A 14847-nucleotide genomic window follows, 5' to 3' on the forward strand; every position below is an offset into this window, starting at 1 on the left:
CAGATAAATCATCGAATTTTAACCTTTTTCCCCTGAATATTTACATCTAGAGCTATGAACTCCTCATTATTATTATCCTCACTCAACAGATGAGGAAAATTGAGGGCCCAAAGAGTTGAGAAAACTTGTCCATGAAAAGTCAAACCTCAGGTCTCTTTTATTCAGTACTAGGCTATTCCCACCTCACCACCAGTAAAGAAAAATTATTTCCAAACCAAAGCATTAACTAATCTTTTAACAAATCTTTTATCTTTTCTCTCATACTCTAAGAAAATTCAAAGTTAGACTGTAAGTCTTGTGAGGACAAAGCATGTCTGATTGCTCACCACTTAGTCACCATGTGTAGTAAAGAATTTTGTCTTGGCCAAAGAAAAGGTCTAGCTTTTGCTCTTGGCTTCTGGGAAGTAATCTACTGACCTTTAGAATGTTATGCCGGATAGGAGTGTCTTTGTTTGCCTGGTAGGCCTTAGGTCATACTGGATAAAATAATAATATAATTTTGGAGGTGGTGGGGAGGCTGACACACCTGTATACTCTTAGGGTGAGGGCTAGCCATTCCAGAAAGACCAATAATATGACTTAGAGCAGGGACGTTGGGTCACATGGGGTCAGTCCACCTGCGCAATCAATCAATCATACTTATGTAACGAGGTCCCAATAAAATTCTGGACATCAAAGCTTGAGTGAGGTTCCATGGCTGTAAGCACTCCATGCATATCATTACATCTCAATGCCAGGAAAGTAATAAGTTCTGACTCCACAAGTAGAGAACAATAGAAGCTTGAATTTTTGTTTATTCATTCATCAAATGAATGAACTGGAACCCTCCTAGATTCTGCCCTATTTGCTTCTTCCCTTGGCTGACTTTAATCTGCATCCTTTCCCTACAATAAACCATCATCATCAGTATAATAGCTTTCAGTGAGTTCTTTGGGCCCTTCTAGCAAATTATCAAAACTGAGGGTGGTCTTGGGAACCTTCAAACTTGTAGCTGGTTTCGGAAGTGAGAGCAGTCTTGAGAATTGTGCCTTCCTAATTTTGAAGCTGGACTCTAACTGCTTGTAGCCCATGTCCATCACAGTGCTGTCACACAATATATCTGATGAATGAATAATGTTTGATATTTGATGAATGAATAAATAAGATTTCAAAGGGAGGATTTTAGGATTTTCTTCAGTAAGGGGCATGGGGTAAGACAAATATTTTTGGTGGAAAGGTAGTCAGCTTTCAGCTAGACATAATTTAACTTGGCATCAGCTACTCTTTAGTTCTTCTCATCCCATCAGGGACCATCCAGGCAAGTACTTCAGTACTTTCTATGTAGATCATACCCCAATTGTAAACAAAATTCACAATGCTTTTACTGTAAAACCAAACATAAAACTGATTTAGAAGACATTTTGGGGCCACAAACACTGAAGCTATTCTGTACCAGCCAAGAGATCACTGACACACTAACAAGGAGTAGAAACTGAACAGACTAAGGGTGCTAAAAAAAAGAAAGAAAAAACAGAAGGAATAGAGGGGGCAGGTGGGAGACTCCTGGGAGAGGATCCACCCAGCACCTTTGCAGGCCTCTCCCACCCAAGTCTCAAGACAGTGCTATTTGGATGGCACTTTCCCCTGTACCTGCAAAGCAGAGTTCATGAAACAGGTGTTCCCCAAGTTTCCAAGTCCGCAGAGTCCAGGCTGTATATGAGACGATGGGGGCTCCTGACAATTATACGAAGCAGAGAAGCCAGATCCACTGGAAAACACAACCCACATCAACAATAAAAGCAACTGCTACACACATGTCCTCAGGATGCCTTCTGGGGTTCTTCTGGGGCTTCCAGAACTCATGTCTGGTAGTAACCCCATGATGCAAGTTCTCTCTACTCCCCTCTCCAGCCCTCCATACCTGCCCCCACCATTGACTTGACGTGCTAACAGCTGGTAAGCAACACCCTTAAGGAAAGAAATGCTATTTGAATTTTCCTCTCTTAGGCTTTGCCAAATGCTAATTTTGTATCCCTCCAGAAGACTGCCAGGTGACTTTAGGGAAGAACATTTTAGTTACTGAGATCAAGAGCTTATATCTGCCACTGCCCACCAGGCCACACCCAGCCTTGACTGGGCCTGAGTGGTCACGCACACTCTTGCCTCAATTTCTTCTTCCACCTTGTCTATGCCATGTGGCAGGTGCTCCTGAAACACATGGAGAAATGATCATGGCCATCTACAGCTGAGAACTGTCCCCTCACAGTTATTCTGTCATATGGCCAGCCCATCCCTTCACAAACAAATGCAGTGACACCCCCCGACCCAAGACCACCAGTGAGTTAAGCTGTGGGGAAAATATCAGCTCACAGGAAGACAAGCAGCGCAGGTCAGAAACAGGAAGCACACTTTCCCATGGGTATGAAATGGAGCGAGAAACCACATGCAGCACGTTCCTGTGGGGAACTCTACTCCACTATGCTTAGTGTAGCAGCAAATGAGCTCTCCAGGTATATCCTGGGAAAGGACTCACAGGGAAGGGAAGCAAAGTGAAAGGCCTGCTCTTACCCCCTGCTGACACCGGAACTGTGCATCCCAGAGGTGTTAGTGCTACCACCATTTGCAATGGGAGAGGCAGACACTGAGGAATAGGGACTTGCTGATGATTTTGGAGAGGTAGTAAAATTTCTGCTAGGCACAGTGCTTGATCTGAGAGAGAGAAGCAAAAACAATGCCACTGACTTTTTGCAAAGAGCAAGCCCTATTTAATGCCTTAGGTCTCTTCTCAAGAAATAAACATTCTCCATATTCAGTTACTTAAAATAAATTGCAAAAAACCTGTTTTCATGCTATTTCAAGATAAATTTTTATTTAAGAAAGAGTAAAGAAACTAATTGGTCTTCCTGTCTCATTAGTCCACATGGTCATATACTGACTCTTTTTTTTTTTTTTTTTGAGACAGAGTCTCACTCTTTTGCCCGGGCTAGAGTGAGTGCCATGACGTCAGCCTAGCTCACAGCAACCTCACACTCCTGGGCTCAAGCAATCCTCCTGCCTCAGCCTCCCAAGTAGCTGGCACTACAGGCATGTGCCACCATGCCCGGCTAATTTTTTGTATATATTTTCAGTTGTCTGATTAATTTCTTTCTATTTTTAGTAGAGACGGGGTCTCGCTCTTGCTCAGGCTTGTTTCGAACTCCTGAGCTCAAACAATCCGCCCGCCTCGGCCTCCCAGAGAGCTAGGATTACAGGTGTGAGCCACCACGCCCGGCCTATACTGACTCTCTAGTGTGATAAACCACCAGGTTGATCTTAAGGGCATCCTGGTTTGATTTACAAATCATAAGCTTCCCTGAATTTTAAGAGTTTCCAGTGAATGGCATAGGAAAAATGGCAATAAGAGATGGCTTTCTTGAAAAATGCTTGACACAAATTAAATAGTTGGCTATAAAGACACTAGAACAGAAAAATGGTAATTTGGTTTCATTATGCCATTCAAGGGGAATTACTTTTTTTTTTTTTTGAGACAGAGTCTCACTTTGTTGTCCTGGCTAGAGTGAGTGTCGTGGCTTCAGCCTAGCTCACAGCAACCTCAGACTCCTGGGCTCAAGCAATCCTACTGCCTCAGCCTCCCAAGTAGCTGGGACTACAGACATGTGCCACCATGCCCGGCTAATTTTTTTTTTTTATATATATTTTTAGCTGTCCAGTTAATTTCTTTCTATTTTTGGTAGAGACGGGGTCTCGCTCTTGCTTAGGCTGGGCTCGAACTCCTGAGCTCAAACAATCTGCCCGCCTCGGCCTCCCAGAGTGCTAGGATTACAGGCATGAGCCACCGCGCCCGGCCCAGGGAATTACTTTTGTTTCTTCAAATTTGCCAAATGTGAGTAACCTCTCTGTTTCAAACTCACATTTCAATATTTTTCACAGACTCTTATTTTAGATTCATTCCTACTTTCTGATTAATTAATTAATTAAAGGCCTAATTGCTCCAAATCTTAAATTGCTATTAATTTAATCAATGTACTAGAATCTACGTAAGAACATATAGAAGGCCTGGCGTGGTGGCTCTCGCCTATAATCCTAGCACTCTGGGAGGCCAAGGCGGGAGGATCGTTTGAGCTCAGGAGTTTGAGACCAGCCTAAGCAAGAGCGAGACCCCGTCTCTACTAAAAAAATAGAAAGAAATCACCTGGACAACTTAAAATATAAAGAAAAAATTAGCTGGGCATGGTGGCGCATGCCTGTAGTCCCAGCTACTCGGGAGGCAGGAGGATCGCTTGAGCCCAGGAGTTTGAGGTTGCTGTGAGCTAGGCTGACGCCACGGCACTCTAGCCCGGGCAACAGAGTGAGACTCTGTCAAAGAAAAGAAAAGAAAAGAAAAGAAAGAAAAGAAAGAAAGAAAGAAAGAAAGAGAAGAAAGAAAAGAAAGAACATACAGAAGAAAGTGAATCCTTCTGCATTGTTTCGAATATGTGGAACTGTGACTTTCCTTCTAGAATACTGGGTTATTTTTAGAATACAAAAAATGATGGAGAAGATGTGCTGTCCCAGCACAGTACCCAGCTTCGTGGGATCTGATCTCAATCAGGCTTCCCTGTGAGAAGAAAGTGAAACATGGCAGCAAAGATAAGGTATGATCCTATACCCACACCAGCAGTGGGCAGACATCAAGAAATTATCCAGGGACCTAAGTGGGCGTCAGGGACCAAGTTCTCCTCCACACTGAGGTCACAGTGAGGGAGAGGGAAAGAGGACTCCCCCACCTCTCACCTTCCCATGGGGAAATGCACCATCTGTAATCCTGAAGAGAATTTGCTTCACACAGCCTCATCCTCACACTGCAAAGGAGTCCAAGAACTCAGGCAACTGCATTAAGTGAGACTCATCAGAGTCTAGGCCATTCTCTTCCACCACACAGGAAACTTAAGCATGCATTTCAGGCCTGTCAATGTGATGTCTAACGTCATTTCCCAGCCTCCTATGAAGGCAGGAAAGTATGCTGATATGCAATGGCATACTCAGTCATCTTGGGACTAAAGACAGGTATTACAGGACAGTTCAAAGTTTGAGGTACAGAAAATCAAGATATATAGCCTGATACTCTCCTTTTCAGTAACTATATTCACTGGTGATTTATTCTATTGCCTTGAGCTTAAAAGGGCAAAAATCCATACAAACCATTACACATATCCAAGACCTGTCAATTTTTAAGAGACAACATTTCTGGTCGAAAGAAAGCGATCCTCCTGCCTCAGCCTCCCAAAGTGCTGGGATTATAAGCATGAGCCACCACACCTGGCCAAGTTTGTCTTTTGGTCAGTGAGTCACCTACCTACTGTGATTCTAATATTGTTATTAGACTTAATTGAACTTAATTCAGTCTCCTTATTTCAAGTTTTCTAATTACTGTACTTTTTAGTAGTTTTTTTTTTCCCCCTTCTTTCTTGCCTTCCATTAAATTTCCTATTGCAGATTGTCTGCTAGTTGTCTCCTGATAGCAATTCTTCCCTTCTTTTTTAGTTTAAAAATCCCAACTCTTGGCTGGACACCATGCAGTCTTACTAAAAGGCATTTCCCAGCCTCCCTGGAAGCCAGGTATCGTCATATGATTGGCCAGAGATGAAAAGGGAGGTTTGATATATAATTTCTGAGAAATGTCTTTAAAAGGAAGGGGTATGCCCTCCTTCCCTCTTCCCTCTCCCAGCTACTGGAATGCAAGTCTAATTACTGCAGCTCTAGAAGTCACCCTGGACCAGAAGGTGGCCACCTTAGAAGTAGAAGCCACACACAATAGAACAATAGGACAAAGGAGCTAGGTTTCGAATAATGCAATGTAGCTGGCACTAACTGCCTACCTCAGAAATTGTTTTAGAAAGATGTAAGTCTCCATTTTGTTTAACACACTAATTTTTAGGTCTTTGTTACCTGCCAGCAAACCTTTCTCAACTGAAACCACGTGTTTCAAAGTTATAAATTCTAGTTTTATATTTCTACTAGTTGTTTCATTAATTTATTAGGAGCTTTAGCTATTTTTATTTTCCCCAATAAATTAAACTTGTATTTACCTTTCCTGTCCCACGAGAGAAGCAGTTCAGGACATTCTCATGTTTCTCTGCTCTTTATTACCGCCCGTCCCCTCACCTGTCTTCCACATTGGGATTACCCAGAATTTACCTTTGGATTGTTATGAATATGCTTTCTTAAGCCTTGATTATCTTATTAACCTTTTTTTTTTTTTTGTAGGTACGTATTGCCCAAGCTGGTGTCGAACTCCCGGACTGAAGTGATCCTCCCAACCTCTGCCTCCTCCCAAAGTGCTGGGAATATAGGCATGAGTCACTGCGCCCAGCCTATTTTTAAACTTTTTATTGAAGTATTATATAGACAAGTACCAGCCAGGCCAGGTGGCTCACACCTGTAATCCTAGCACTCTGGGAGGCCAACGCAAGAGGATCGCTTAAGATCAGTAGTTCGAGACCAGCCTGAGCAAGAACAAGACCCCGTCTCTACTAAAAATAGAAAAAATTAGCTGAGCAACTAAAAATAGAAACAAAAAATTAGCCCAGTGTGGTGGCGAGCACCTGTAATCCTAGCTACTAGGGAGGCTGAGGCAGGAGGATCACTTGAGCCCAGGACTTTGAAGTTGCTGTCAGCTAGGCTGATGCCAGGGCACTCTAGCCTGGGTAACAGAGTGCGACTGTCTGACAAAAAAAAAAAAAAGTATTATATAGACAAGTACCCAACTCATGTGTACAAAAATCAAGAAATTTGTACCAAGTGAATACATCTGTGTAACTGATACCTAGACCAAGTGACAGTACCAGGCCCCCGGGTGTCTTTCTCATGCTCCCTTCAGTCACAATTTTTGCCAAAAGTCACCACTATCCTTGAACCCCAGTGGTTAATTTTGCCTGTTATTAAGCTTTATGTCAACAGAATCATATAGTATGCCCTGCTTTGTGTCCACCTTCTCTCATTCAACACTGTTTCTGAGACTTGATGTTGCTGTGAACTAATATACAGAACTCTACTGTGTACACATACTGCAATTTACCTATCCATTCTACAGTTGGCAGGCATCTGGGTTAGCTTCAAAGTTTGCAATGATAACAAGCAGTGCTATCACAAACATCCTTGAACAGGTCAAGTGAACATGGGATATATTTCTATTGGTTGTATGCCTAGGAGTAGGATCACTGAGTTGCAGAATATGCATATCATTCTACATTTTTTTGCCTCTTTTTCTAGTGGGCTTGTCTGACTTTTTCTTATTAACCAGTAGGGGTTTCTTTGAGATTCCGGATACAAGTAATTTATGAGACATATATATTGCAAATATCTTCTCCTACTCTGTGGCTTGCCTTTTTACTCTTTGATGTATAGACGTTCTTAATTTAAAACTCTATCCACTTCCTCCTCTATAGTTGGTGTCGCTGTGTCTTCTGTAAGAAATTTTTGCTTACTCTGAAGTCCTAAGGTCCTTGCTTTTCTGATCAAGTTAGCACTTCACTAGTTGTGTACTCACCCTCACACCTTATGGATTTTACTGCATGCCCCCGGACTCTAGCAGTACTTCTTCCAAGAGGTTTTTAAAGGAGTTCTGCGTGGGCCGGGCGAGGTGGCTCACACCTGAAATACTAGCACTCTGGGAGGCCGAGGCGGGAGGATCACTTGAGCTCAGGAGTTTGAGACCAGCCTGAGCAAGAGTAAGACCCCATCTCTATAAAAATAGAAAAAAGGCGTGGTGGCGCATGCCTGTTGTCCCAGCTACCCGGGAGGCTGAGGCAGAAGGATCGCTTGAGCCCAGGAGTTTGAGGTTGCTGTGAGCTAGGCTGACACCACGGCACTCTAGCCCAGGCAAGAGAGGGAGACTCTGTCTCAAAAAAAAAAATAAAATAAAAAATAAATTAAATTAAAATAAAATAAAAAATAAAGGCGTTCTCTGTGGAAAACATTGTCAGAGAAAAATTATTTACTTTTTTTTTGAACTTGACATTGTGAACATAAAAATTATTTCACCTTTACATTTAAATAATAGTGAAGCAGGATATAAATTTCTAAACTGCTTTTGACCCTCAAAAAGTATCCCTTAGATCCATTGTTGCTATTGAGAAGTCTGATATCAATCTGCTTCTTATTCCTTTATAAGAGATTTTTTTCTTTTAAAGTGATTTGGAATTTTCTCTTCATCTTTGTTGTTAATTTCACCCTACTGTGTCTAGGTTCCGGTGATATGTCATGTTTGGTATTCTTTATATTTAAGATCTTTATGGTTGGTCTGATGGTAGTGGGTTATCAGAACCTATTAATATTAGTGTCACTAAAGTTGGTATACAACCCCCACTGCTAAATTTAGCTAAAAAAAAAATTTCAGATCTTTTATGATTTCTGAGAAATTCTTGGGTATTTCTTCTAACATTTTCTTCCCCTTGTCCTGTCATTTCCTTTCTGCTTCTGAAATCCCTATTATGTTGATAGTGACATACAGATATATATTGATATGGAAATATGGATCCTGATATCCTCCACAGCACAACCTTTCTTCTTTTATCTTCCATCTCTTTATCCCTTCATAATGCCTCTAGAATTCAACCAGCCCATGTTCACTGAGTCTTCAGCCATTCTGCTACTCAACCCATCCTTTGAATTCTTTGTTTCCAAGTTTACATACTTGTTCCTGTTTCATGTATCCATGTCCCCATTTTCTTGACAATATTTATTATGCTTATTCCATCCTCTTGTGATTCCAGGAACATGAATTCTGCTCCAACTAGCACCAGCTTTCAATTTGTCATTTTCCTTTTATGCTGACTACCCTTGTCAGTCTCTCATTCTGACTCCCTGTGAGCTGCTTACCAGATGAGATGGCACTGCTGCTCCATTCACTGTACCCCCCAACAGGCTCCTACCTCACATAGAGGCAAAGTTAGAAACTGAGTCTCACAAGGACCAGAGGGCCTACCACCTCCTCAACTCCTGGGCCTCATCCTCCCCCACCCTCCTATCATGCCCCTTAGCTCCAACCACAACAAACTTCTTCTGGTTTTCAACCAGGCATGCTTCTGCCTCAGGACTTCTGTGGCTACTGTCACTTCTACCGTACAATGTTATTGTCTTCATTAAGTATCACACTCATTGCTGACTTCCTTATCTTGTTCATGACCGTGTTCAAATGATACCTCAGTGAGGCTTCCCCATTATCCTGTCTAAATCTGCCCCTTCCCAAAAGCCCAGGACTTGCTAATTCTTCTCCCTGATTTTTTTCCATTTTTATATATAAACATTGGACACATATGATTTTCTTATTTATGTATTTTTCTGCTCCTCGAAGATAAAGAGATTATCTGTTTCATCACAGTATTCCCAGTGCCTACATCAGTGTCTAACACTAGGTGGGGTAGTGAGGAAGGGCGATATACCTCAGGAATTCCACTCTGGGCTCACTCCCCATTGGCCATATCTTACCAGGAGATTCTAATCTCAGGTAATCTCAATGAGGCACTCTTCTTTTCCAAAAGCTCTCTCCTTTCACTAGACTCTCTTAAGCCTCTTAGTGTGGGGGGAATAGGGAGAAGCAATGTTGAGAAGAGAAAAAGGCACAACTAAAATGGTCTCCCCTGGCCAGGACTGCTCTGAGCTACCAACCTACCTCACAGACTGCGATTCAACCACCTTTTGTTTCCCTGGGGGGATCTTGCAGCTTTTATGTTATTTTCTCTTAGTTCTATGGCATTTCCAGTTCCAAGAAGGAGATGGCTGTCTGGGCTGTATTAGTTTCCTATTGCTGCTGTCACAAATTACCACAAACTCAATGGCTTAAAACAACACAAATTTATTATCTTGCAGTTCTGAAGATCAGAAATCCTAAATGGTTCTCTATGAACTAAAATCGAAGTGTTGGCAGGGCTCAATTCCTTCATGAAGGCTTTAGTGACTTCTAGAAGCTGTTTGTATTGTCTGGCTCATGGCCAGTTGAGTCTTTCTCACATTTCATCACCCTGACTCTGCTTCCATCCTCACACCTCTTTGTGTGACTCTCCTGCCTGCCTCTTTAACTCACAAGGACCCTTGTGATTACACTGGGCCCGTCTGGACAATCTCACTGTCTCAAGATCCTTAATCACATCTGGAAGGTCCCTTTTGCCATGTAAACTAACATATTCATAGGTTTTGGGTTTTACATGTAAACTAACATATTCACAGGTTCTGGGTTTTACAATATAGACATCTTGGTGGGGGGAGCATTATTCTACCTACCACAGATATTTTGTCACCTTGTCAGGAACCAGCGACCAAGGTTTCTTAAACTGGAGTCTGTGGCTGGGTTTCAGAGGGTCTATGAAACCCCTGAAATTTTGCAAAATGTTGTGTCTTCATGCATGCTTCTCAAGAGAAGGCCTGTAATTTTCATGGTTCTCAAACTGAGCTATGGGCCCATCACTATGTAATGGTCACAGTCCAAAGCCTGACTGAGGAAAAAGGGAAGAGTCCAACATTGTCCCCATAACCATTGCAACGCAGACATGATTTTCCTAATTTACATTATAAGGAATATTTATTATTTCTTTCTTTCCCCTTCTAAAAACATGCACAGTTCCACATACCACATAAACATCTCCTCAGACAGATGCACCTAGAGTCCAAGATTAGTAACTGAAGAAATCCCCTAGCAAGCTAAAGGGCAACAATGGCCACTGGATAGAGTGGGATGGAATCCACCTATCTTCTTAAAGTCATACATAAGACCCCATGCCTGAGCCCTCCTCTTTTCCATCAAAGCCTCTAACTACAGGTGGAGAAAATGAAAGAAGTTGACAAATAACAAAGCCAGCTCTTGGCAGAGCAGCAATCTCAGATCCTGGCCCCTCAGATGTCTTCCTCCTCCTCTCATTCTCAACAAAGAGATGCTCACCACCTTGCTGAGATACCCTGACAGGTTTCCCTTAGATGGCATGCTGTTTACCAGAGGCCGGGGTCTTCATCCGGGATTGAGGACTCTGGATATGAAACTGAGTATGTTTTTTTCATCTGATTCAGAACAATTTTTCTTAGTACAAGTAACTGCCTCAGGAAAGACCATCTCTTACACAAATGAGCCCAGACACAAGGGAGATAAAGTTCACTTACTTTGACTGCAGGATCTGCCTGGGCCACGTGCCATCTTCATTTTGAGGCTCAATGACTAGCACCTGAGTGAAAGGGGAAACTAAATCAGGAGAGTTCAAACCACTGCACATCCAACATGCTTAGAACCAGATGGTATGTGACCACATGCCCTGGGCAGAGCTGCCTGCTGGGGCATGGCCTGGGCCCTCCTACCTGACCCTGGTATAGCCCAGCATCCTGGACAGTGTTGTCTAGCTTGCTCAACTGCTCGTAGGTGTTGCTCATGTATTTGTTCCAGAGCCTTGTTTCACGCTCTGCAGGGATGTTGAACAGCTTTCGCATCTCCTTCTCGATGGTCGCTAAAGAAGGCAGAAACATTACTCAGGGCCTTCTCCAGATGCCAGGCTAAAGACAGCCATAGAAAACCAATGCTCACCCTCCTTCCTTTTTGGATGCCCACAGGTGCTTTGGATCAAAAGTTCTGATTGACCTCAGGCCCTTGATAACCCCTAAGGCCAATCGTCTTCCATGGGCATCCTTTTGCATTCATATGCCCAGAAACTTTGCCTATCCTTCTTCTCTCATGATGTGGTTTCCATTTATAGCACAGAAGCAACATAGAAAGTGAGAAAGCTTATCTTTGGACTTAAGACAGATTTGGTTTCAAAAGCTAGCTCTGCCACTTTCTTGCTGAGATTTTTTTAATAAGTTACTTTTTAACTTCTCTGAATCTGCATTACTTCATCTTCATTAGCACATGACAAATGGGCAAGGCCCACGCTGGGTGTTCTATAAAACATGATTCCCAGGCTTGGCTCTTCACGAGAATCCTCAGGGAATAGACTCCCAGGTCAGGACTGGCAACCACAGCCTGAGAAGATCTGTGTAGAAAATACGAAGAGGGAACCCCAGCTTCCTTCCCATCAGCCACAATGCCCTGTACTCTCTCACCCAATAATTGGGACCCCAGTCCAGGTGCTCACCAATGGTGTCTGCTTTACTGAAATGGCAACTCAGCACATTGGTGGGGTCACTGTTCTCACAGAGCTTCAGTTCCAGCAAATACACCTCAACTTTGCAGTGTTTGACAAACAGGCCATGCTCCACGACCTGCGAACAAGAGGCAGGGGTGAAGGTGCCATGGTTCCACACCTGGGCAGTCTTAGAAGCAACATATCTCACCAGTAGCAAACCTACTGATGACAATCATGAGTAGAAACTTCATGATAATCAGTTTCCTTCAGTAATCAGGGGATCAGAAGCACAGGTTTTTAAAGCCACCAGTGCCTGTACCAAGAGTTTAAAAACCTTTTATCCACTCATTACGAGCAAGAGCATCTTAAAAGAACCAGAGAGAAGCCTATTCCTCACCGGTTTTTTTTTTTTTTTTTTTTTTGAGACAGCGTCTCACTGTGTTGCCCGGGCTAGAGTGCCATCGCGTCAGCCTAGCTCACAGCAACCTCAAACTCCTGGGCTCAAGGATCCTTCTGCCTCAGCCTCCCGAGTAGCTGGGACTACAGGCATGCGTCACCATGTCCGGCTAATTTTTTCTATATATTTTTAGTTGTCCGATTAATTTCTTTCTATTTTGAGTAAAGACGGGGTCTCGCTCTTGCTCAGGCTGGTTTCGAACTCCTGAGCTCAAACAATCCACCCGCCTTGGCATCCCAGAGTGCCGGGATGACAGGCGTGAGCCACCGTGCCCGGCCTCCTTATTGGTTTTAATGAGACAATAGGGCCTCCAGGTAGGTCTCAGAAGGTCAGCTTTGAACAGAAAGGTCTTCTTTCAGACTTAGCAAAAGTATACTCTAATCGACTACTCTTTCCCCTTAAAATACATGCCTGAATATACAGAAAAATTACCTATCATATCTACAATAAAGCACTGAGATAACCACCAGATGGTCATTACCCAAAGTTCACAAGCTAATTAACCCATTAATTCAGAACTAATTACCAGAAGAGGCACAACTTGCCCAATAGGCCAGACACTGCACAAAACAGAAGTCATTGTTCATCTCTAAGCAGGGATCAGGATACCTGCCTTGCAGGATTTGTCAAACTAGAGGACTAGAGAATACAGGTAGAGCCCTACCTCTACAAAAAAAAAAAAAAAAAAAAAAAAAAAAGCCAGGCATGGTGGTGCACACCTGTAGTCCCAGCTACTTGAAGGCTGAGGTGGAAAGATCACTTGAACTCAGGAGTTCAAGGCTGCAGTGAGCTATGATTGCACCACCACACTCCAGCCTGGGCAACAGAACGAGACCTTGTCCCCTTAAAAAAAAACAAACTAATTACTCAACAGTGTAATTAAAGACTCTTAAGGATGGGGAAAAAGAGATACCAGAAAAGTTTAAAGATAAAGATAAAGAAGCAGGAATTACTGTATGTCCATATGCCCCAAATGAGCTTTCTCTCATAGAGCTTTCCAGACAGTGCACTGATGGCAGCACTGGGTAGCTCTGATGTTTGGAGGCCACTCACTGTAATATCCTAGGTGAGCAGCCTCACTTACCACCAGTCACAACTACGATTCTCTAAAGAGAACCAGAAACAAGGCCTCAAGCACCTTACGTGTGTTCATTTTCCTAGGAAATCAACACTAGTCAATACTCCCCAGGGAGCACCTGCAGACACTGACCAGCATTTGTGACAATTCACATACTCACTTTTCTGACAATGGGCTGCTGGCCTTCTACACAGCCATACCAGTTTAGCAATTTATTCCAGGCCTCAGATGGGACCAGTACATAGTCTAGTTCATCAATTAAGTGTTCCTTCAAGGTCTGATTCTCAGGATCTGAAAAAGGAAAACAGCATATAACTTACTACTTTAATCCCCCAAAATGGCTGTTTTACATCATTCTTTTTTTTTTTTTTTTTTTGAGACAGAGCCTTGCTCTGTTGCCCGGGCTAGAGTGCCGTGGCACCGGCCCAGCTCACGGCAACCTCAAACTGCTGGACTCAAGCAATCCTTCTGCCTCAGCCTCCCGAGTAGCTGGGACTACGGGCATGCGCCACCATGCCCGGCTAATTTTTTCTAAATAGATTTTTAGTTGTCTGGCTAATTTCTTTCTATTTTTAGTAGAGACGGGGTCTCGCACTTGCTCAGGCTGGTCTCAAACTCCTGAGCTCAAGAGATCCTCCCGCCTTGGCCTCCCAGAGTGCTGGGATTACAGGCGTGAGCCACCGCGCCCGGCCGTGATTCTTAAGTATTTTTCAGAAATAAGAAAAGTATTTACAGGAACAGGTACAAAATTCCAAAATTCTGTCACTGGCCATAACACACAGCAGACCTGACTACTCTTTGTCCTCAGCCATATTTTCTCAACATTTTATCAGGAACCTTTATTTCTTCTGTAATTGGAAGAAGACAGGATAAAACAGAAAAACTCCAATTTACATTTCCAAAGTGCTTCCAGATTCCACAATTAAAACTGTTAATCATGAATATTTACCGTATTCTTAATGATACCACTTTAAAGTCAGACATCATCTTCCCCTGAAAGATTTATTAAGAAAGCAAACAGGCTGGGAGCAGTGGCTCACGCCTGTAATCCTAGCACTCTGGGAGGCCGAGGAGGGCGGATTGTTTGAGCTCAGGAGTTCGAAACCAGCCTGAGCAGGAGCGAGACCCCGTCTCTACTCAAAATAGAAAGAAATTGGCCAAACAACTAAAAACAGAAAAAATTAGCCAGGCATGGTGGTACATGCCTGTAGTCCCAGCTACCTGGGAGGCTGAGGCAGTAGGATCGCTTG

General features: G+C 43.1%; 1 protein-coding gene across 4 annotated transcripts in view; it reads right to left on the minus strand.

The window, feature by feature from the left end:
* The window catches only part of USP4 (ubiquitin specific peptidase 4 (proto-oncogene)), a 46124-nt gene that overhangs the window by 22263 nt on the left and 9014 nt on the right, over nucleotides 1-14847 (minus strand). For 3 of the 4 annotated variants that reach the window (XM_012655256.1, XM_012655116.1, XM_012655323.1), the window contains exons 3-8: nucleotides 13758-13888; nucleotides 12072-12198; nucleotides 11302-11447; nucleotides 11110-11171; nucleotides 2548-2688; nucleotides 1630-1747 (exon numbers count right to left, since the gene is read on the minus strand). In XM_012655256.1, coding sequence (XP_012510710.1) covers nucleotides 1630-1747; nucleotides 2548-2688; nucleotides 11110-11171; nucleotides 11302-11447; nucleotides 12072-12198; nucleotides 13758-13888 — 725 coding nt within the window. The remainder of the gene's footprint in view (nucleotides 1-1629; nucleotides 1748-2547; nucleotides 2689-11109; nucleotides 11172-11301; nucleotides 11448-12071; nucleotides 12199-13757; nucleotides 13889-14847) is intronic. The other variant, XM_012655180.1, reaches the window with a different exon arrangement.

The sequence above is a fragment of the Propithecus coquereli genome, unplaced genomic scaffold (genome assembly GCF_000956105.1).
Source record: "Propithecus coquereli isolate 6110/MARCELLA unplaced genomic scaffold, Pcoq_1.0 Scaffold1, whole genome shotgun sequence".
Taxonomy (NCBI): domain Eukaryota; kingdom Metazoa; phylum Chordata; class Mammalia; order Primates; family Indriidae; genus Propithecus; species Propithecus coquereli.